This window comes from Vairimorpha ceranae (genome assembly GCF_000988165.1).
Source record: "Vairimorpha ceranae strain PA08 1199 chromosome Unknown NODE_1, whole genome shotgun sequence".
In the NCBI taxonomy this organism is placed as follows: domain Eukaryota; kingdom Fungi; phylum Microsporidia; family Nosematidae; genus Vairimorpha; species Vairimorpha ceranae.
Window position 1 is genome coordinate 23,800 of NW_020169296.1, and position 23,276 is coordinate 47,075.

General features: G+C 24.8%; 13 protein-coding genes across 13 annotated transcripts; 9 read left to right on the forward strand and 4 right to left on the reverse strand.

Annotated features, from left to right (window-relative positions):
• Window positions 1-4,071: 4,071 nt before the first annotated feature.
• On the forward strand, window positions 4,072-4,224 carry AAJ76_100027871 (hypothetical protein; the record flags this gene model as incomplete). The annotated part of the gene is made up of 1 exon (XM_024473633.1): window positions 4,072-4,224. One exon carries the CDS (start codon window positions 4,072-4,074, stop codon window positions 4,222-4,224), a length of 153 nt encoding a protein of 50 aa, XP_024332367.1.
• A 2,390-nt stretch (window positions 4,225-6,614) lies between these two features.
• AAJ76_100030414 (hypothetical protein) lies at window positions 6,615-7,847 on the forward strand (the record flags this gene model as incomplete). The annotated part of the gene is made up of 1 exon (XM_024473634.1): window positions 6,615-7,847. The coding sequence occupies one exon, from the start codon at window positions 6,615-6,617 to the stop codon at window positions 7,845-7,847; it is 1,233 nt and encodes a 410-aa protein (XP_024332368.1).
• Window positions 7,848-8,915: 1,068 nt separating this feature from the next.
• On the reverse strand, window positions 8,916-10,052 carry AAJ76_100033851 (cdp-alcohol phosphatidyltransferase; the record flags this gene model as incomplete). Its single annotated transcript, XM_024473636.1, has 1 exon — window positions 8,916-10,052. One exon carries the CDS (start codon window positions 10,050-10,052, stop codon window positions 8,916-8,918), a length of 1,137 nt encoding a protein of 378 aa, XP_024332369.1.
• Window positions 10,053-11,145: 1,093 nt separating this feature from the next.
• AAJ76_100034945 (pre-mrna cleavage and polyadenylation specificity factor) lies at window positions 11,146-14,613 on the forward strand (the record flags this gene model as incomplete). Its single annotated transcript, XM_024473637.1, has 1 exon — window positions 11,146-14,613. The coding sequence occupies one exon, from the start codon at window positions 11,146-11,148 to the stop codon at window positions 14,611-14,613; it is 3,468 nt and encodes a 1,155-aa protein (XP_024332370.1).
• A 153-nt stretch (window positions 14,614-14,766) lies between these two features.
• AAJ76_100038566 (u2 snrnp spliceosome subunit) lies at window positions 14,767-17,325 on the forward strand (the record flags this gene model as incomplete). Its single annotated transcript, XM_024473638.1, has 1 exon — window positions 14,767-17,325. One exon carries the CDS (start codon window positions 14,767-14,769, stop codon window positions 17,323-17,325), a length of 2,559 nt encoding a protein of 852 aa, XP_024332371.1.
• Window positions 17,326-17,428: 103 nt separating this feature from the next.
• AAJ76_100042163 (u3 small nucleolar rna-associated protein 14) lies at window positions 17,429-18,364 on the reverse strand (the record flags this gene model as incomplete). Its single annotated transcript, XM_024473639.1, has 1 exon — window positions 17,429-18,364. One exon carries the CDS (start codon window positions 18,362-18,364, stop codon window positions 17,429-17,431), a length of 936 nt encoding a protein of 311 aa, XP_024332372.1.
• Window positions 18,365-18,783: 419 nt separating this feature from the next.
• On the forward strand, window positions 18,784-19,257 carry AAJ76_100042583 (hypothetical protein; the record flags this gene model as incomplete). Its single annotated transcript, XM_024473640.1, has 1 exon — window positions 18,784-19,257. One exon carries the CDS (start codon window positions 18,784-18,786, stop codon window positions 19,255-19,257), a length of 474 nt encoding a protein of 157 aa, XP_024332373.1.
• Window positions 19,258-19,285: 28 nt separating this feature from the next.
• On the forward strand, window positions 19,286-20,143 carry AAJ76_100043085 (translation initiation factor 2 subunit alpha; the record flags this gene model as incomplete). The annotated part of the gene is made up of 1 exon (XM_024473641.1): window positions 19,286-20,143. One exon carries the CDS (start codon window positions 19,286-19,288, stop codon window positions 20,141-20,143), a length of 858 nt encoding a protein of 285 aa, XP_024332374.1.
• Window positions 20,144-20,273: 130 nt separating this feature from the next.
• AAJ76_100044073 (hypothetical protein) lies at window positions 20,274-20,489 on the forward strand (the record flags this gene model as incomplete). The annotated part of the gene is made up of 1 exon (XM_024473642.1): window positions 20,274-20,489. The coding sequence occupies one exon, from the start codon at window positions 20,274-20,276 to the stop codon at window positions 20,487-20,489; it is 216 nt and encodes a 71-aa protein (XP_024332375.1).
• A 19-nt stretch (window positions 20,490-20,508) lies between these two features.
• AAJ76_100044308 (h aca ribonucleoprotein complex subunit 2) lies at window positions 20,509-20,820 on the forward strand (the record flags this gene model as incomplete). The annotated part of the gene is made up of 1 exon (XM_024473643.1): window positions 20,509-20,820. One exon carries the CDS (start codon window positions 20,509-20,511, stop codon window positions 20,818-20,820), a length of 312 nt encoding a protein of 103 aa, XP_024332376.1.
• A 55-nt stretch (window positions 20,821-20,875) lies between these two features.
• On the forward strand, window positions 20,876-21,703 carry AAJ76_100044675 (hypothetical protein; the record flags this gene model as incomplete). Its single annotated transcript, XM_024473644.1, has 1 exon — window positions 20,876-21,703. One exon carries the CDS (start codon window positions 20,876-20,878, stop codon window positions 21,701-21,703), a length of 828 nt encoding a protein of 275 aa, XP_024332377.1.
• Window positions 21,704-21,748: 45 nt separating this feature from the next.
• AAJ76_100046636 (cyclin-dependent protein kinase 9-like protein kinase) lies at window positions 21,749-22,837 on the reverse strand (the record flags this gene model as incomplete). Its single annotated transcript, XM_024473645.1, has 1 exon — window positions 21,749-22,837. The coding sequence occupies one exon, from the start codon at window positions 22,835-22,837 to the stop codon at window positions 21,749-21,751; it is 1,089 nt and encodes a 362-aa protein (XP_024332378.1).
• Window positions 22,838-22,854: 17 nt separating this feature from the next.
• On the reverse strand, window positions 22,855-23,217 carry AAJ76_100047016 (dcp1-like decapping; the record flags this gene model as incomplete). The annotated part of the gene is made up of 1 exon (XM_024473646.1): window positions 22,855-23,217. One exon carries the CDS (start codon window positions 23,215-23,217, stop codon window positions 22,855-22,857), a length of 363 nt encoding a protein of 120 aa, XP_024332379.1.
• Window positions 23,218-23,276: the final 59 nt, after the last annotated feature.

Below are 23,276 nucleotides of genomic sequence, written 5' to 3' on the forward strand. Positions count from 1 at the left end.
TATTGCTACATTGTATTCATAAACCATTTTATTCATAATCGTCAGCCAATACACCATCACACAGATGCTTTTGCGAATAACGTGTGAGCATTTGATTAAATATTTCAATTTAACTTTTGCTTTGTAGGCGTCTCTATCTTCCATGAATTAAAACAATGTTTTTTTCATCACAAAAATCAATCAAACAAGAATTTCTAAACTCTTTTCCGTTATCAAATTAAATTATTTGAAGATCATTAAGTTTATAAAAAGCCATTTTAAGACATGAAAGAATCTCGGCTGCAGTCCTTAGATTTGAGGACATAAGTAATCGTATATGTAGAATATACATCTATACCTATAAGTAACCAACCAAAACATCATTTTGTTTTGCGTAAGTCCGCATATCAAAAAGATCAATGATTAACTTCTCAAAGGGCTTCTTAGAAAGAATATGCTTAAACCTTTCCTTTGTCTTAAGGGTTTGAGGTTGTAAACAAACATTACACTCATTACAAATTATCCTAATGACAAATCTGGGAATTGAAAAGTAAAATTGGTTGCACAACTAGTAAAGACGATTCTGACCATAATGGTTTAGATGCTGGAGTTTTTGTACTTCTATTTTCATAAAAAGCACTGTTCCTTCCACAAACACCCGTTTATGGCAATTTTCTGTATCCCTTAGATAAAGTAAATTATCTATTAAGATAAGCAGCTCGGCCTTTTTTTCAAACGATACTTAGTATGCTTGCTGCCATCTACTGTCGTATCCTCGCCTTTAAGAATCTTTGCGATGTTATCGTATTCTTCTTGCGATTTAATAGTAGGCCTCATAATGGCTATTGTAAATTTCCTTCTACTGAATTTTGTATGGCTAAAAGTGAAAGTATTAGTAGCAATGGTACAGTTGTTTTATAAACGCTTAATTTGCTTAAGACGTTCAATCCTTAAAAAACGTTCCTATACATACGGTTCTTGTGATGCAACTGTCTTTAGACATATATTTGTGTTATATGTATGTATGCGATATATGCAACTACATAAATATGTATCTATTAAATTGTTAGCACAACATTGGAAATTGTGATTTGTAAATCAAAATTCAAATTATGTTGTAAAATATTCTACAATTAAAATTTACTTACAAAGAGGCCCATTAATAGAAGGTTTCTAAATTCAAAAAAAAAGGTCGTGTTTCAGCGCTGTCGCTCTTCAGGCGTGCGACAATAGATGTTATTATGAAATACATGACGCCAGTCAAAAAAAATTTTAAGATAAAAAAAGATTTGAAAAGCGCTTAATACCTCTTTAGCATCAATATCTAAATCTCCAGGGCCAAAATATGATAATTTTTGGCTATAAGAGGGGCTATGAATGAAAAAAAAATTTTAAAAATTGCAAACTACTAAAAATGGAGATTATGCTAAATGTGCAGATTATTTCATAAAAACAAAAACCTTTTTAAAACATTTATTTTTTCTTAAATAATAATCCAAGAGTTTTAAAAGAGATTTCACAGATTTTTTCCTATCGTAACCTTCAATGTTATTTCTTCTCCACCAGTATTCCTAAACATAACCAGGAATTGCAAATCCTGGAACATCTTTTCTTGTTTATATTAGATTTAAATAAAAATCATTCGCCTTATATCGGGATTGTATGGGATCCTTCTTTATTTGTAAATCTCAATTCATGGTTAGCACCAATATGGTTTCTTTCAATACTTGCCACAGCGTATGGACAATGAAACATAGCCATCTGTCTTTACAGCAAAACAAAAATAAATTATACTTTTTAAATTTTAAAAACGTTTATTTTTTCTATTCTGAGCTATCTCTAAACTAGCTTTCGTAAAACTTTTTCAACGGTTTTAATTAATAACGTTTCTTCTTTTTATTTTATCATACCTTTCAGGGAGACTTGTGAAGCCTGCCTTTAACAATTATGCTATCTTTGACTTAAATAGAATAGTCGCCTCTCAGTTTTATCTAATTCCTCTTTTAACAACATTAATTAAATGCCTTTAAATTCTCTTAACAGAATTAAGAGGTACATATGGATCTATATTTTTTATATTCACAACTATTTCAAGCCAAGAATAAATTATAAACAAATATTCATTAAACTGTACTTTTAAGCCCCTCTTTTACTCTTTTAACAATGAAGTTGATTGTTTACAACTTAAATTGGCATACCTTAACCGATAAAAATTTATAAAAACTCCATTGTATTCTATTCGCATTTTCGACATATTGTTATCACATATCTTATTATATAAAAATATAAAATCACACCATTCTATTCCGTCTTTCAAATTTGTGAAAATTAGAAATCTAATAAATTTTAGTTCTTCTTAAACATTCATAAATTTAAGGGCTAAAAAGAATCCTCAAGTTTGCGTCTATTCCAGGGTAATGAGTTTAAAAAAAGTCGAATTACCCAGAAATAGGCTATAGCGCCAAATCTTAGAAAGTATCTACTTAATACTAACTTAGGTTCCTCTATCGTGTTTGTGTGTATAATTGTTTTATTTTCTACAAATTTACAGAATGATTAACGCTTCCGTTAATATAATCGAAATTGTCGAAAGTAATATTGTTTTTCTCCTATCAGTATAAATAATACTATCTTTAGAATATTGCTCTATAAAGGTTACTAATGTATCATTTTTCTATTTTCTAGTTTATGAAAAAATTTCCTATTTTCTGGCATTCTTTACACCATTACCAAGCCCCTTATACCTTCTACACAATGATTATGATCGTATTTACTCTGGTATTTATTTACATGTAAAGAAAATTTTATTTTTTAATTTTTAAAGAAATATGAATTTTCTAGAAAAATTACATTATTTAAATAAATTTATATTTTTACTTCATGAGAAATGAAAAGATCGGATAGACATTTAATTAATAAGATTCATTATATTAAATATAAGAGCAAATTAAAAATACAGGACACAGAGAGGCATAAATAAAGAATAATTAGAATCTTGTGTTACCAAAAGGCTGGCCAAGGCGAGAATGTTATTTTATAAGACGAGAAGAACTATTTTTATTGGGCATATATTATTTATTAAGCTTTTTAAACAGCTTTCTTTATTGTTCTGAAACATAAGGTTGCAGATTATTTTCTAACGTTTCAGTTCAGAAGCTTGAGTCCTATGGTTGGCGGAAAGAAACCTCCGGTAAAATTTTGTTTTTAACATAGATATTTACCATATAAATGTGCCATTTACATTCCCCAGATTTAAAATTATTTATTTTAGCAATGAAATTTGAGTTATAAATTTAAAAATTTTCTACAATTTTACTATTATCTGTTTTAAAATTTGTGATATAATCTCACATATTGGTTGAAGACTGCGAATTACTTTTTTTCTTATTAATTTATTTACATGATAAGTCATAACTACGCACAGATCTTAAGTATTATGAAAGATTATTGGTGCTCATTACTTTTGGAGTAAAATCTTAAAAGAAAAATCATGTAATGAAAATTTGTATAGTAAAAAGTCTTTAACAATTTTAACTACAGAGCTTAGAAGCGATCTTTAGCCTATAAAGACCAGAATATTAACAACACACCCATGACTAGTGTGGGTAAAGAGTATTTGAAAACAAATACAACTTCTTGGAAACGCGTTAAAAAATCACCATGTTGGTATGTTCTTTCTTTCTTTTTAAGTTTTTTTATAGAATATTTTTCAAGTTAAATTTTCTAGCTTCATAGTATATTTTATCTCATATGTATGCCTTGATTTAAAACTGGTTTGTGTTTCATTATTGCTTAAGATTGTTTTTAGTCATTAAACTTCCTAGCCTCTTGAGAGGCGGTTAAAATAAAAGTATTGTTCTAGAATTAAACAGATAAAGGTTTTTTATGCTTTTTTTATTAATAAATTAATCTCTTTTTTTTGTAAATTCTTTATTTAGCTTCTATTTCCTGTGATAATATTCTGAATATAACATTACTCTCTCCTTTTAATATTACCTATGAAAGAAAAAATTTAAGAAAATTAAATTTAAAAAATAAAGTAAAAATAAAAAATTATTAAGTGAATTCGACAAAAAAATTATAAGTAATAACATGCAGCATTTTAATATTATTTTTAAAAACGCCAAAGAAATAAGCAAATTATTGTGTATTTTTTATCTCATTTATTTTTTGATGTCAATTGCTGAAATTATTGCGGTAAAAGTGTCAGTAGATGAACTATTGCCGACCATTAGAATCCCTTAATCCGAGTAATCTTTTAAACTTTCAAGAATATGAAAATCGATTTAATACTCTAAGCAAACAAGAAGAATTTAAAACAATCATAATGCTACCAAAATTTACTTGAAATATTATTGTGTTTATTTGATAGCCCACAAGAATAAATTATAAAAAAAATTATCCCCAAAAAGGATGTTATAAGATTAGAGAAGCAGAATTCATTTCTTTTAACACCTTAGTCTCCTTTAGATCAATTTAGGGACATGATCATAAATAGCATTGCCAATTTCTTATAATAGGGTTGTTTAGTTTTACCACAATAGTTGTTGATTCTTGCGTTAAATTTTAGAATGTTTTTTGTTTAAACTATATTTGTGATAAGATCAATATCTAAAATATTGCATATATTTAAAGATGTTGTGCAAGATTTTTTAATATAAAAAATTTAGTTAATTATTAATGGACTGACTAAATAATTATTATAGCTAATTAATATTTAGTAAATATAACAAAAATATGTAATATGAGGCTGTCTTTAAGTTTTGCTTAATACTTTGCTCCAAATTTATTCTTGCATTTCTACAAGTAACAAGCTTTAGATTAAAAACATTTAATTATGTATAGGTCAACCCCTAACATAGCTAGTTAAGTCTATTTTATTATTGCTAAAAAAGTTTTTTAATAACCTTATACCTAATTTTTGTCACACATTTCTTGCAGCGTTTCTTTGTATTTCTATTTTTTTAAACTATATGCTATGTTTTTTAACATTTTAAGTTTAAAAAATATTTTTCTATACATACGGTTATAAATAATATTTTGTTATACATATGATAATCAATAGCATGTTGAAAATTCTCAAATTTATTTTAATTATTAATACCACTTGATAGAAAAAATTTAAAATAGAGAATTCAGTTGTATAAAGGCAAGTTTCTTTTTTACATTATTTTTTCACTTTTGTATCGATTAAGCCTATTTCATATGTTGATTTTTGTTCTTTTCAGCTCCAGCTAATATTAAATAACAATTCTTTTTTACTACAGCGGAATTCTCTCAAATGTTTTCTTAAGATCATTAATAAAATACACGCATTAATTTGACCCATTTTTTTCAGCTCCTTTCTTATATTTTGCCAAAAATTAAAAATTAGTTATCATTTATTTATAAAATTTTCAGAACAATGTCACAATTTCCCCTAAAAAAAATTTATGCCATCATTTCGCCTTAAAAAAATTAATGTCATCATTGTTTCCAGAAAAAAATTAAATGGCTTTTGTATTATAAAACCCTAAAAAATTGTTGTTAAGTGTTGTTACCTAAATAGGTGGTTATCAGAAAACATGGGTTTATTTATTATGTAAATATATACTTGAATATGTCAAATATCTTAAGCCAAACAACACATTGATAATTGGCATATGTCTTGCTCTTCCAACATTAAGAAAGCAATAATTTATAAATTCATTGATTACCTTTTTGACGAATGTATGCAACTGATCCAAATTATAATTATATAAATAAAATTTAATAAAAATTTAAATCAATGTAAAATTAGTTAATTACATTAGTTCTAGTCTAGCTAAGTTATTAAAATAATAAGAATCACGTAAAAATCTATATAATGGTAATACTTTTGCAGTATACGTCTTACTTATACTTTCTAACATTCCCCGGCTACTAATTCGTTTTCTTGTAAATATTATCTAACATTATGATCCCTTTGGATGTTAATTTTTTGAATATAAACGTAATTTAAAAACTTTAAGTTTTAAATGAACACAATTTGGTAATATGTAATGTTCTATTTAAAAATTGTGGCTTTTTGACATTTCTTCATTAACATATCTCGTAAAAATAATTACACTAAAGTATGGAAATTTTTTAAAAAACTTTTTTTTAAATTAAAGAATTATTTAAGATTTCTTCACTTTGCATTAATTCGCCCATTGCGCAAATAATACAACTCTAATCTAAAATTTTATAAAAAAAATCAATGTTATTATTTCTTGAAGAAGTGACATTGATCAAAATTTTCTTAGAATTTCTTAAAGTATAAATTTTTTAAAAAAAATTTAATTTTACTACAAGAGCGTATAAGCTCAATCTAAAATAAGATTTGTCAATTTCTTTTTTGTTTATTAGAGTTTCTGCTCCTTCCTTCATGAAAAATTTTAATATTTTTACTTATCAATGAGTTTCAACCCCGTGTTACACAACTTTACGTAAATTGCAAGACATCTACGGCAAGTCATTTACCCAAGTACTATTTTTAATTTAGAGTAATACAAAGAAATGCTTTTTTTAAAAACCATTAATTACATTTAATAATAATAAAAACAAATTATTTTTTTTAAAAATTGTTTTTTACAAAAAGTTGTTTTTTTCATAAAAAATTATTTTTTTTGCGACCCATGGATTGCATTTTTATTTACATCATTATGTTTTTTAAGCTGATAAGGTTGTCGTTATTAGGCACAAATAAAAATGCTGATGACCTTAGTGATTCGACACCTCAGTTAACAGGAAAAAGGAAAAAATTAGATCCTACCGAAGATCTTAAAAACTGTTTTAAAAGAAGCTGTAATAATTTTTCATCACTTGAAAATAATTCAGACAACACTCTAAAAAAAATTGCTACTACAAGTTGTCATTCAAAAAATAATTACGATTCTGTAAAAACTCCCAATTGTCATGGCATTAAGACTGAGGAAAGTTCAAGTTTCAATCCTTCTGATTTGCCTTTAAAATTAAGTCTAAAAAGTAGAGATTCTCTGAGTAACTGTGCTTCAAATACTGATTTTTTAAAGGAAAATAAATTATGCGCTAAAAAGAACTCAAATATGTATAACACTTCAGAAGCTATACCGTCTGTTAAGTGTACAAATTGCACTTTAGAACGATGTACTTGTAAAGTTATAGTTAAACACACAGATTCTGCATCAAATCCCATTGTTAGGGATACGTTAATCAAAAGTTATGAGGCTAAAATCTGTCTTTTAGTAAAAAAACTTGAGAGATTATTTTTTGTTTCGGATCGTTATTATTTAAATTTTCCGCAAATGAAAAATATAACATTTTTTAAGAATTTTTATTTACTAAGTTTTACAAATATTTCTGACAAAGACAAAGAAAAATTTAAAAAAATCAAAAAGATGTGCTCAGACAAATTAATTCCTGTAAAATACGCCGAATTAACTATTATTTCTATGTTTCAAAACATTCTTGGGCTTCGAAATACTGATAGCTGTGAGTTTCAAATTATAATAACTTGTTTGAGACATATGTTAGTTGTTTTTAACGAAATTAGTAATTCTTTTGATGAAATTAATATAAAATTGCGTGGATTAATCTTTTTTGATGATAGAATTAGTTACCTTAATTATAAAATTGCAAAACTTATGACAAATCTACCGTTAGAAAATATGATTACTGAGATAAGCAATTTACTGAAAGTAATCGCGATTTTAGATCATACTAAAGCAAGTTTGTTAAAAAATCTTAAGATTCTTAAGGAAAAATTTTTAATTGGTCGAAAAAATTTAGTAAACATTGAAGCGTGTTTGTGGGATCTTAAAAGTTTATTTTTAAGTTATGACATTCTTAATATTTTACTAATAAATAAAAATTTATTTGGTATAGTTTGATTTGATTTGTAATTTTTTACATTTTATATTGAATTTTGAAAGTATAGTTTAAGGGTATTTGACTTCTTCTTATTGATTTTTTTTTCTGTGAATTAATACTGGTTTTGGACTCGTATGATTTGACACATTAAAGATCTTCTGTGTTATTTTAATTTGTATTATTATAGGTCGCTGTAACTATCTAATTTTTATATTTATACTTAAATACAGCTTAAATTTAAATTAAAAAATCTTAATTTTATTCTACGCCATTCTAAGTAAAAATTTTCAACTTAAATTCGCTGCGTGACATTGCAATTTAATAAGGTATTGGAAAGTGTTTTTTTGTTTTAATAGCATGTAAGCAATAGTAATTATTTTTCAGTTTTTTCTTAGTTTTTAATAACACATTCATCTATCACATTTGATTAAACACATAAAGCATTTTGATGTCGCCTTAAAATTCTGCAAAACCGTTATTTATATTTTTTTAGTTTAATGATTTGCTATTTTTTTATCTGTCAAACCACAAATTTGACATATTCATACACAAATACATTAAAGTGACACATAGTGCTTTTTATTTGTTGATAAAAATTATGTAAGTAAAAAATTTAATAACAATTTTTTGCGTAATTTTTTTATCTAAGTATCGATTGCTAATCCAAAAACATAAGCCTGTCAAATAATTTAACTCAATTTAGATGTAAAAATACCTATTGTAGCAAATTTAATAGTATAAGATGTTAGTTTAACTTTGATTAAGCAGTGTTGTGGTTTTGTCAAAATTAAAACAATTTTTTTATTAAAATATAAGTAATTTTGATTTAAAAATTAACCTGCGCTAATGTAACAGTTAGTCTTATAATAGGAATTGCGTAAAACTTCTCGATTACACAAAGATACATAAACAAATGCAAGTGAAAGCTGTACAATGATCAAAAGGATAAAATTTTTAACATTTTGGTAGTATTCAAATACTTGACAATACAGATATACTTTAACATTTACCAATTTTTTCGGTAGAATATTTTTTTTTTCTAAATTTTTTTAAAATGAAAATGATTAGATGCTTGTGAAAAATAATAATTAATTTTTTTTATTTAGAGACAAAATATTAATTTTTAAAGATGTCTTACAGGCAAATATTGCATTGTAAATAGAATTTAAATAATAACAAAAAGTAATAAAAAAAAGGCATACCAAAACAAAACCATTAGATGCAGATTCGAAAAAATAAGCACTAATCGCAAACAAAACGTACAAAATGTAAGAAAAATTGTAAAAATGAGCTCGACCACCAATTATATTACAGTAGACTTCTTCGATGTATTTCAGTGAAAAATTTTGTGCAAAAATTATTAAATTAATAATTTGCAAATCTGGACGCAGTAAAAATCTAGAATGTAAGGTATATAAAGGTGGAATTAATAACCCAATACTAAAATAACTAAAAAACACTTCTCTGCGCTTTTTAATTTTAGTCAATTTAAGTGATTTAAAATACGAGGAAATATAGTTGTAAATAAAGACAGACAACGATAAAAGAAACAATGGAGATACAGGTACAAATGTAATAACACGAGTTAAAGATGAATGATGTGTAAAACAATCTACTGTATAACTTAATGATGTATCACGAAATGCTGACATAAGATGTAGAATAATAATAAACATTATACCTTCTGTAGGCCCACTAATAAAACCAAATTCAAATAAACCAGTAAATTTTTCCTCCAATCCAGAAAAATAAAACCCATACATAACTGTTAGAATAACCAAAAGCGATGTCAAGGACAAACCTAGTCGTAATGAAGAGATTAATGTAATCATACAAAAAAACACGACGCAAGAATCTACACCATGATCAAATAATTGTCCTAAAGGAGACATTTCTTTAAGTTTACGAGCTTGTGCTCCATCTAAATTATCCATTGTAAAATAAAAAAATAAACACATCGCACTAAAAAGAGAAATCCAACTTTCTTTACAACACAATTCTACATCATAAAGAATAACTGTTATAAAGTTAAATAACATAATAATATATCCGAAAAGGGTAAGCATATTAGGAGAAATGGTCTCTGGCGTATTATTAAGAACGAAAGATGTATACCTTTTAAAAATATAAGCAGATAAAATAGATCTATCAATACATCTATATTTATGATTTCTGAGGCAATATTCCTCTTTTTGAGTGAGCTTAGTTTTAAATAATGAAAACATTAAATAGGGGCGAAAAATAAATTAGAATTTTTTTTAAATTAGATACGAGATATAATAACAGCTTATACTTTAAATGGAAATGTATTACTTTGTATTTTTGTAAAAAAAACTTTTTTTTTAGTTAATGTTGTTTTTTATATTTAAAAGTTTATATTCCAGTAATAAAAACAAAAAATTGAAGTAATAATTTATTGATAAAACAAAATGAAAACCTTGTAGCAATGCTTTATTGACGGAAATTTGATAATTAGAATGATTAATTTATACAATTTTAAAAGTAATATAATAAAACTTTATTTTATATCTTTCAAATAATCAACGATCTTAATAACTTCATTTGATTGTAACTTGTAAAAAAAATATCAGTGTTATATATTCTTAAAATATAGATTTTATCAAAAATTTGTATTTTTTTAGATGCTTTAAAAAGTTAAACATTTGAATTTAAATTAAACTTATATTTATGTTTTCAATTAAATAATTATCATTTTTAACTATTTAAATTTATAAAACAATAATTAAGTTTTTTCTTGTATTTCTAAATAAGTAAAGATTTAATAAATGCATTATCTTTAAAAACAAAATTCCCGCCGCAATTAATAATTTAAACTAAATGCACGCCCGTGATATTTTAGGACTTCTTGTCTTAAATAAAGTATAATATTAAATAAAAAACTGACAAAAAATATAAGTTTAATATTGGATGTCAAAGAATTAAAGTAAAAAGTATGGGATTCGCTTTGCGTTTGTATTTTAAAAATTCCAAGTTATTTTTTAAAAACTTGTATTCATTTACTTTGTTAGTACTAATAACATTAATTCTTTATGACTAAAATAGCAAAAACAAGGATAACAAAGTAATTGTAGTTTTATAAAGGTTAAAATTAGACAGCTTGTACCTATTTAAAAGTATTAAAATCTTTGGTCTTTCCATTGAATTTATTAAATGAGAAACCAAAAGACTTTAAATAATATTAGATTTACTAACTAGGCATATCTATAAGAATAAAATATTTAATATTCTATCTACGCTTATTTTTTAGGAAGTTTAAATCTACTAAAAATACTTCTTTAAAATTTATTAACCCCTTAAATGAACTTCTCGTATTCTAAAAAGAATATGATAAATTGCTATGAAGGCTGTGCAATTGGGAATTTTTTTGACAAAAAAAGAGGTTTAGTATTTTTTAACAAAAATATTCTTAGATGCTACACTTTAAACGAGGAAAATAAACCGGTGTTTTTATCTGAACATTTTCTTCTAGAAAACATTTTACAATTAGAGACATACACAATTGATTCAGTAACAGATGGATTAATTATTTTATTTGAGTCTGCTAAAATGTGCTCAGTTTTTTTTGTCTATAATGCTCCTGTAATAAATAGCCTTAAATTTTTTGATCAAGACTCTTACGATATTTTAAATCAAGATGAAAAATTTTTAAGAGTTGGCAAAGAAATTGGTTTTGTAAAAATCAGCAAAAGATTTTTTTCAATTTTTTCTCTAAGTGATAATAATTTTCTAGCAAAGGTTTTTAAATTTACAGATATTAATGAAAAAATTTTTAATGTAGTCGATCTGGTATTTTTATCAAATTACGTTGTACCAACGTTTTGTGTTATATTTAATGCGACACCTAGAAGTTATATTAATTTAAATGTTATGCAAGCATTAATATGTTCTTATGACATAAAATTAAATAGTTTTTATGTATTAGATGATTTTGAAATACCAAGATATACAAAAAAAGTTGTTTATTCCGATGATACACTTTTATTTCTGTCTAGTAATGAAATTTTTATTAAGAATAAGCATAATGATTTAATATTGGCTCTAAACAAAATGTCCACATATCCTCATAGAGAGCATTTAGAAAACATTATTATTATTGATCCTAAAGTTTTTTTTGAAAATGATAGACTTCTTATTTTTAACGGCGATGGTACAATCTTTAATTTTTATATAATAAAAGATAGTGGAAGAATTATTGATATTATTCTTGAAGATAGAGAAAAACTTACAATACCAAAATTTTTATATTTTAAAGACAATTTATTATTTTTAGGATCAAATGAAGACTCTTTTTTATTTCTGTTATGTCATTCTACTATAAGACTTGATAAAGCCGATGAAGAAGGCAATTTTTCTAAACTTACTAGTATAATAAGTAAAGAATACAAGTATTTGTACGGTGAAACAATTGATTTTTGTGAGCAAAAAAAGTTCTGTCTAGAAATGTTATATAAACTTTCAGGCATTGGATATATAAATGATTTTTGTGTTAAATCTAATAATCAATATATTGCATGTTCAGAAGGCGTGTCTAATTGTATTTTAGAGTTTTCAAACTTTTTAAATTACGATGTGAGAAAAGTAGTCGATTGTGTAAATTTTGAAAAAATTTTGTGCATAGATGGTAATTTTTACATAAAAGATAATAATAAAAATATTATTATTATAAAAAGTAAAGCAAAAAGATTGATACTTAATGAAAGTAATGATTTAAAAGACGATAAAGATTTTGAAATTACGAATCTTTCTGATGATTCTGATGGATTTTTAAACGAGCTTTCATTTGCATTACTTTGTTTTGAAAATAATAATTCAATTTTTTTAGTGCAAAAGAATAAGATTTTAACATTTGAAAACAATATTTGTACGAAAACAGAAAATTTTATAAGTGATATTGTTAAAGTTAAGATTTACACTTACAATGGATTTGTGCTTTTAGGTTTTTTAGATAAAGAAAACAATTTTTTTTTAAGAAATCTTCATTCAACGTTTGAACAGATATTTGAAAATGCTTCATCATTTTGCTTTTACGAAAATTTATGCGTCCTAAGTGTTGAAAATAATTTAATTTTTTATAATTTTGAAACGCAACAAAATCAATGGATAATCAATGATATCACAAATTTAAATTTACAGTATCATATGGACACATTAGATTATACAAAAAAAAGGTCAATCTTTTACAAAATTATAGAAATTGAAATATTTAAATTACAAAATGTATATTGGTTGTTTTTAATTAATGAGCTGGGCCATTTTGCGATTTATAAAATAAACAAAAATATTTTAATTAAGATGCTAGTAGATGAAAACATCATTTTTGATTGTCAAACCAATATAAAGTTTTTCATCAAAATTCGAAATTATATTTATTTAAACTCCAGATCACCTTATTTTACATTTATAAATGATAGACTTGAAATTTATTTTTATCGTTCTTTGCACAACATTAGAGATTGTTCTTTTGTTGATGATAGTTGTTATATTTTAACTGATAATATTTTTGGTAAAATTTCAATTCCTGAAATAAAGAAAAATATTTGTAAAGTGAACACAAATCTGTTGAAAAATTTAACCTTATCTGATGATGTGATTTATGATAAGTATATTTTTAAAAGAATGAATATTTATAAATCACCTAAAAGTATAGAAATTTCAGGAAAGTACATTTTAGTTGTTTCTAGTATTAAAACAAAATTTAAAGATAATTCTGAAGATGAAAATCAGTTAGAGGTTTTTACGCAAAAATATTCAATCGATTTGTATACGAGTGCTTATAAATTTATTTCTACTTTTGATCTTGAATCCGATGAATATGTTTTGGATATAAAAGAGCTATCATTGAATGACAGCATTGGAATTAATGGCAAAAATAATTTTATTGTTATTTGTGTAACTAAAGTCGAAGGAGAGGATAAACATTCGAGAGGAAGAATAATAGTTTTCGAACTTATAGACATAATTGTAGATAAAGCTAATGTTCATAAAGATAAAAAATTAAAGGTTTTGGCTTCAGAAAATATTAAAGGATGCATTACAAAATGTGATGAAATCAAAGGCAATCTTATAGTTGCACTTGGAATTAAAACAATGATTTATAAAATTGATAGAAGTGAAGGACTGATTCCTATTGGAATACATGATTTATATACACTTACCACTTCTATGATTACAATCAAAAATTTTGTTCTTTTTTCTGATATTTATAGAGGGTTATCATTTTTTTACTATCAAAATAAACCTGTACGTTTTAATTTGGTTTGTACTAGTGAATCTATAAAAAATGCAGTTCATGTAGATTTTATAGTAAAAGAACCGGCACTTGGAATTATTTGTACCGATTTTGCTGGTAATATTCATACATATACATATTCACCAGTAAATATTCTTAGTTGTAACGGTACTAAATTTGTTAAAAGATGTGAAACAAATTTTAATTTAGGAAAATTGGTGATAAAACGGGCACATTCTAAATTATTAAACCCCGTTTTTATTTCAGATAGTAACTACATAATTGAACTGGATTCTTTAAGCTTAGATAATTACAATAATTTTTTAAAAGTTCAAAATGCTTATCTTTCATTGATTGAAGATACATTTGGGTTATGTCCAGAAAATTTTAATAATTGTGAATATCACTTAAAACCACCGTCTGTCAAAAAACCCATTCTAAAAGAATTGTTATTTAGATTTTTGCATCTGCCTGTCGATAAAAAAGCCAACTTTTTGAAAGAAGAAGATTTAATTTTTAAAAGCATTACATCTTGAATTAGTTTACTTTTAATTAATTAAATGTTATTTTTTAAAATTATGATAATATTTCTTAATCTTTTATTTATTCTATTTAATTGCTCCTTACTTTGTTTCTGCTACATTCTTTATTTTTTTTTAAATTTTCAATTTTTTTATAAAACCCAGAAAATGCCAATTGATGTTGACAATAGAAATTATGAAAAAAAAGAATATTTAGAAAAAACTTTTAAAAGATATAAATTAGATGATAAAATTAAATTTAACTTTTTAATAGGAAGAGATCTTTCTTATGAAGAAACTTCCCTTTTATTGCCTAATTCTTTTACCTTCGAAAAAAATGAACTTGATATTGTTGCATTAACAGAGCTGCAAAAATTTGGAAATTTTAACGAGAAGGAAACGCTTTTTTTTATTAAAATGTTTCAAACTTCCAATTCTGATGAAAAAGAAATTTTTAAAAACCTTATGCATATTTTTACAGCAAATAATAAAAAAAGAAAAAAGGCTGTGCATAAACTTTGTACAGCAAAAAATTACAATCTTGTAGTTGAAAAAATTATTTTTTGTTTAATTTCACAAGATCTTAAATTAATAGTAAAAGAAGATTTATTATTAGTTATTGAAACTTTAATAGTAAAACATATTTCTAGCTTTTTGTATTGGCCTGAAATAATTTGCCTTTTGGTTAAATTTATTAATGAAGATAATCTTATTAACAAATCTATTGATATATTGTTATTTTATATTGAAAATGAAAGTGAAAATATTATTAATTTTATAAATCAAGAAATTGAGACTGATAATTCTATTTTACAAGATATTTTAAGTAAATTAATAGCCTTGCTTGTTATAAATAATGGATACAATACGACATTAATGAGATTTATAAACATTGAAATAGAGCTTAAAGTCAATAATCAATTATTAATTTTTTTACGATCTCATTATTTTATGTTTACATTAATGGGTGGTGAAATTACAGATTTTAAAAAAGAAATGTATACCTTTTTGCATAAACTTTCTAAATTTAAAAATAAAAGAGTTCTAAAAGAGCTTGCAAATATTATTTCACATTTACACATTCAAAAGTTAATAGATGATGCAGACCTATGGTTTGATAAATTTTATACAACGGTATTGGATTTTTGTACTACAAATAACAGAGATTTTAGTACTCTCATGATACCTAGTGCATTACAAGAAAAAAGATTTTTGATCCATTTAATTCGCACCTGTGCAATTTTATCAACAAGCAATCAAAATAATTCTGTTAAAGTTTTTAAAATTATCAAAAACTGGCCTGATTTTGACATAAACAATATTAAAATATTCTACAGAATTCAAAATAATTTAGATTATAAAAGTAATATAGATTATATTTTATCTAATTTGATAAATATGTTAGATGTTAAATATAAAGAATATGAGCATATTGTATCACAAATTTTCATTAATATGTTACCAAATAAAACTATAGAAGAACATCTAATTACACATATGTGTGATAAAGAAAGTATTTTAAAAATATTTAGTCAAACACAACTACTTGCACCAGAAAATTATATACAATTTAGAGAAAGTGTCTTTATTTTGCTGAAATCAAATTCTACATCATGTTTGAAAAATATTTTGCATTTTTGTGAGATTGGAAAGTTTAACAAAGAAGATTTTAATAGACTTTTTGAACTAGGAAAGCAGAAAATTGATGGTGTAGAAGATAAAATAAAGATTTATGGTTATAAGATTTTAAACGCAACAATTCATTGTATAGAAGATACAGACGTAAAAAATTTGGGAAAAGTACTTTACGAAAAATTAGATAAAACAAACCTTCCGTTGTTAAGTAAACAACTTGAAACTTTAGCTAAAATTTACGAAAAAGCCCCTTTTTCAAATTGTTCTGATTTAGTACTCGAACTTGCTCCACTTTTGAAATATAAAAATGAAAAAGTTAAAGAAAAAATTGTTTTTTTCTTACTTACAATATTAAATTGTACAAAAGTCAATAATATTAAAAAAATAGAGTTTATGCGTATAACTTATGACGTAATGGATTACCTTTCATTTTGGTATATTAAAAGGAAACAAATAGGTGTGGATTTATTAATAAAACTTTCTGATATTATACCTCCTCAGGAAATTGTAAATATTTTTTTAGAATTTCTAGAATGCAATGATAAAAATGTCAAAACAGGCCTTATTTCAGGAATATCACAACTTTCTAATCATTGCGGAATTTATAATATACTGCCTGTTTTACTTGTTGATTATTCTTATTTAGAAGATAAATCTAAATTAATTATTGTACAAATACTTAGTAAATGTAAAATAGATACTAAATATATTTCTTATCTTAGTTATTTGATAGAAGATTGTATTATTAATAATGATGCAAATTTTAGATTAGCAGGTATTAATTTATGCACACAATTATTAATTAAAAATGAAAAGCATAATTTAGATGTAGAAATTTTTACGCATTTTTTAAATTTAATATGGTTTAATATTCTAGAAAAAAATATTGAAATAAAAAAAGTATTTGAGAAATTTATACAAGAATTTACAAAAACAATAGGCGGACAATTTTTTATAAAATATCTGATACAGGGTCTTTACCATCCCTCAAAAAAAGTACAAAAGAGATACATGGAAATTTTTAATATTGTAAAAAACAATGATGATTTTGTAAATGAATATCTTTTGGTTATAGATAAAGAACTACAATGACATAAATATAATATTTTATAAATTTTGATAGATTTTAAGAAATTTAAATCGTTTTATTTTTATGAATGCAAGTAATAAATTATTAAAAATTAAATTAAATTTATTAAAAAGATTCGGGTTCATATCTAAAAGGTTCGATATCTTTACCCGGCTTAGTTTGTACAATTTTATTTAAGATCTTTTTGTACATCCTATTAGTATTACATTCTTTAGATACAGATGTATTTAACTTTAAAATGTAATCTTCCTTAGAATATCCAAAAAGAATAGAAGTTTTATATTTATCATCAATTTCAGTAATTCCTTCATTAACAATTACATGACTAGAGCCAAAATCTTTTCTTTGTTTATAATCTATTCCTTCTTTATTTTCTGTAAATGTATTATATTTTGTTTTTATAATTTCTAATCCTGGTCCTGCCCAATCACCCCATCCAGGTAAAATCCTTTCAACAATTTTAGGCGTATTTTCGTTAACAATTTCTTCCTTCTCTTTAATAAAATCTTCTTCATTTTCTTCCATATCGTTTTTAAAAGCCAATTTAACAATTTCATGCTGTTCTTTATTTTTTATAGAATCTGTAAAATTAAAAATAGGAGCATTATCTACAATATCATCATTGTAAACTTCCTCTTCTTCTTCTTCAATTTCAGGATTTTCAGTGATATTAATTTCTTGTTCTTCGCAATCTACATCTTTTCTAGCCAATCTTTTTACCTTTCTGTATGATTTACTTTTAATACGCTTAATTTTTCTCATTTTTGCATCGTAGTTGTGTTGAAAAGTTAGTCTTTTATTTTTTTCATCAACAGATTCAGACCTTTTGTTTAAAATTGCAGATAATGTTGATTCCAGTTTTGTCTTCGGAACAATATTATAAAAATTTGGTTTGGTTTGTCTAAAGCCTGTTATAGACTCTTTGTTAGCTATAAACTTATTGATTTCTTGTCTGTTATTAATAATAAGTGGTTTTTTAGTATCTATTGTTTCTATATGCTCATCTACAATTAAATCGTCAATAGTTAATTTGTTCGACATTTAAGGGGTAAAATAAGTTGAGAAAGACAAAACTACTGTAAAATATAATTTTTCATTTTAATATTGTTTTTAACGAGGAATGACTGTTATTTAAAATAATTTTATTTTACCCCTCATGCAAGGAAAACAAAATTCTAATAAAACAGTTATCGATAGTTTTAGTTTATAAAAAATTGTATAATTTTTATGTATAAAATTTAAACTTAATCGCATCACAGGGAGAAACTTCTATAATAAATTTTTACAATGGTAATTTTTGTAATCAAATACATCAAAAATGATATTATTTTTGTATCTATTTGTAATAAAATTATTATCTAAATGTTTCTATGGATTTACAATTGATTTTTTAAATTAGAGCATTTAAAATAAACAAATGCAATTTTTAATTTCATCAAATATGCAATTGCAGAACCCTTATGAATTTATTGCCTTTAGAAGACATTGTTAATGCAGAAACAAAAATTAAGGTAGTATTTAATCATAAAATAAACAACTTCGGATTTTTAATCAATGATACTACACAAGATATAGAAGTAGGCGTCAAAGTAGATGTTCCTTTATATATTGCGCAATTTTTGTTGGAAAACAAACACTGTACACTTGTCAATGAAATACTTTCTGAAGAAATAAAAAACGATTTAAGAGCCAACTCATCAATTATTAATCTTAATTTATTGTACACATACTTCTACTATTTTATTTCTAATTTTGAAGATAACGACTACGTTTTAAATATTATGTTTTCTAGATACAATTGCCTATTTAAGTTAATTTTAAAAGAACGCCTAGACGAGGATGATCTATATATTCTTGATGTTAGTGAAAAGAAAGTTATTACAACTGCTAGAAAGTATTTTTTATTGTATAGAACTTTTTTTATTAAATCGTAGTTATTTTTTACTTATTGTTTTTACCCCCATGACAGTGTACGAATGCCGATTTCATAGGAAAAAATACCCTGCAGAAGGAGAAATTATTATCGGAAAAGTGGCTACTGTTGACAGCGAAGGTGTTAGTATAGATCTCTTGGAATATGGTGATGCCTGTGGTTTTGTGCTTTTAAGTGAGCTATCAAAAAAACGAGTAAAAAATATTTGTCAAATTACCAAAGTAGGAAATTTAGAAGTGTGTATTGTACTCAGAGTAGATGATGAAAAAGGGTACATTGATTTGAGTCTTACACGAGTAAATGAAGGCGAAAAGGAAGAGTGTAAAAAAACCTATGCGAAAAATAAAATAGCTTATAATATAATGTTTAAAGCAGCTAAGAAACTTAATAAAAGTGTCACAGAACTTTATGAAAATTTTGGTTTTGATAAATCGGAGGAGTTTGGATCATTATACTATTTCTTCGCTCGTGTTAAAGAAAATGAAAGCATTCTTGAAGATAGCGAGCTAGGTCTTGTTATTAAAAAACTAATACAAGATGAATTTCAAGCAAGTTCATATAAAGTCAGAGCAGATATTGAAGTCACTTGTCCATCTAAAGGAGGAATAGAAGCTATTAAGGAAGCACTTCTAAAGGCTGCTGGAAAGGACAGTAAAGTTAATATTTCACTGCTTAAAACGCCTACATATTCGATCGTTAGGACTTCTTCTGATAAAAAAAAAGCATTTGACATTGTACAGCAGGTATGTGAGAATATTGAAACTGCTATTACTGAACAAGGTGGTGCGATATCCATTGTGAGTAAACCAAAGTTGTACGGTGAAAATAGTAAATATTCTCTATTAAATTTAGCTGAAGATTTACACGACACTAGTTCATCAAATTAATAAATTAAATTATTTTACGTATAAAACTATTTATTATTGACGTGTAAGATATTTGATTAAGGAATAAGGTACATGTTTATTGGTTTATTTTTTATTAACAAGTATTTATGGGTTATCTCTTTACCCTACGATGGGAGATAATAAGAAATTTTACATGAGTGGGATACAAGAATATATTGATGAAACACAAGATGACACTGATTTATATTTTAAGTATGGTGTTTACCTCGCATCTACAGGTGCAAAATTTGATATATCACTGTTTAATGATAAAGTGGCACTATTAAATTTTTTGAAAAAAGAAAAGTTTACGATAAAACGTAAGAAAAAAAACATAGATTGGTAAAATATAATATTTTACCCCAATGATGAGAATTGCAACGCCTTTGGCATCTAAAGATCAGTTAGAAATGATAAATAAGATTATTGAAAATACTACTAGTCTTGTTACTGGTATTAAAGCATGTACAAAAGAGATCAATAAAGAAAATAAAGGCATTATTATTTTGACTGCTGATACAACACCAATGGATTTAATCACACACATACCTGCGCTTTGTGAAGAAAAGAATGTAAAATATCTTTTTGTTGAAAGAAAAAATTTACTTAAAGGTGCTTTTACCTGTCTTTTTATAAAAAGAGAAGATTGTCAGTCTTTTTATTCTACACTAAAATAAATGATTTTTATTATCTTTTTTTATAATCTAATTTTCAAATACCCTGAATTGTTTTATGGATTCTAATTTTATGACAACAAAAGAGAAAGACTACGTAAGTTACATTTTTACAAAAAATACAAGACAATTAAAAGGCGATATTGATTATAAAAAGGTATTTTCTGGTATAAAACAGGACTATACTTCTTTTAAAAACGATATTAAAACATCTTTTGTTTTTGGTAAAGATACATGTAGAGACAATAAGAAAAATCGATATTTTACCGCATCGAAAAATATTCCACAAAATTTACAATTGGAATGTGAAGTGGATAACATTTATACAAAATTAATTTGCACAAGATATTTTACTAACGAAATAAGTATATCTTATGATCCTATGAAATATATTAAAACTAACAAATTGTGGGATTTACTCCAACTGACATTTGAAAGTTTTGATGACAAAAAAAATGTTATTGTAAAAATTAGTAAGCATTTTGAAGATATCGAGGCAATAGATAAATTTACAGATTTTATTAATGACTGGTACGATAAAATACCACAAGTAACTGCTTTTGATCTTGATAAAGATTTTTCAGTAAATTTTATGACTAAAAGTTCGGGTCTTGTACTAGCTACATGCTTTTTAATAGGAAATAATGATCTTTACGAGATATTTTATAACAATACTATAAATAATATGGAAGTAGCACTAATACACAATGAAATATGGAATTTTCTTGTTGTTTTAATGAATTTTTGCAATAAAGAACAGAAGTTCGAGCTGATTAAATCTACAAAAGAAAGGTTACATGAAATTAAATGTGATAATGAAAAATTTGATAAAGCAAAAACTTTTTTGAAATGTTTGGGACTTGAACCAGAAGACATTAGTTTATAAATTTATTTAATAATAAGTTACTTATTTAAATAATTGGCTTACTAATTATTTAATACAATTATATCCAGTTTCATATCTAAGTGATATGTTTTGTATAAAATTTTCGTCATAATCAATAAAAACCTTATCTTGTAATATTTCCTCTATTGTCGGTCTTTTTTCCGGACCAATTGCAAGAATTTTATCCATTAAATTTACTAATTCTTCATCGTTAAAACAAAACTTTTTTTTTAAATTTCTTTTTGATTGCGGGATTTGCATACCAAAGTCTTTCATTCCTGGCAATGTTTTAGAATTAATTGATCCGCATAAAACAACAATGTATTCAAGAACTGCAATTTCTGTATTTCCTGGAAACAATGGCCATCCTTGCATTAATTCACCCAAAATACATCCTAATCCCCAAATATCACATGAAAAGTTATATTTCATATTTAACAAAATTTCAGGTGGCCTGTACCACAAGGTAACTACACCTGGTGAATAACAAGAGTTCTTATTTGTCACTGTTGCCATGCCAAAATCTGCTATTTTAATATTTAAATTAAAATCTAAAAGTATATTTTTACTTTTTAAGTCTCTGTGTATAATATTCTGTTTTTTTAAATATTTTAAACCTTCTGAGATTTGTTTTATTATGTGAATTATTTCTTTTTTATTTGGAATATTTCTCTTCAAATAAATATAAAGATCAAATTGATAAAATGGAAACACAAGGTACAAGTCACAACCATCTGTGTTAATTTCAAGTAAATTTATGATATTTTTATGATTTAATTTTCTCAAAAATTTTATTTCTCTTATAGTTGTAATATGAATACCATCTTCATTCTTATTAATTTTTTTGATTGCAAAAGAATTTCCTTGTTTTACAGTTTTGTAAACTTTACCAAATGTTCCTTCTCCAATAACCTCAGATAATTTATAATTTAACGTAAACTTTGTAAATTTTTTAGAATGTTCAGAACTTCTTATATCATCGTTAGTTATAAAATCTAAATTATATTTATAATCATTATCACTAATTGTTTGTTGTATATTTTTAATATTATCAGTCTCACATTTATATTCTTTTTTATCAATTATTTGTTTATTTTTTTCATCTTGTTTTATTTGTTTATTTCTTTCATTCATGCCCTCAAAATATTTTTTTACAACTGTTTAATTTTTTTATACACTTCAAATAAACTATTTTTATCATTAAACCAAATACCATATGTTTCTTTCTTATCTGTTAGTATAGTAAGTATATCATCATGTATTTTTGCCTTAGTCAAATTATTTATTTTTATTGTAAAATCATTTAAACGAATTCTATTAAAAATTGTTAATTGTAAATCTTCTTCTTTTCTGGTGTATAATACAAATGTCCCATAAATATCTAAAGAAGCCCATTCTTCATTTTTGTATTCATAAAGTGATGTATATTTTGTAAATAAAACAAGATTTAAAAAATCTTCATCTATACTTTTTAAATATCTTTCTATTATTTTTTTAATCACACAATCAGACATAAAGGGTTAAATTAAAATAAAACTATAAACTTTTAGATTAAAATATTATTATAGCATAA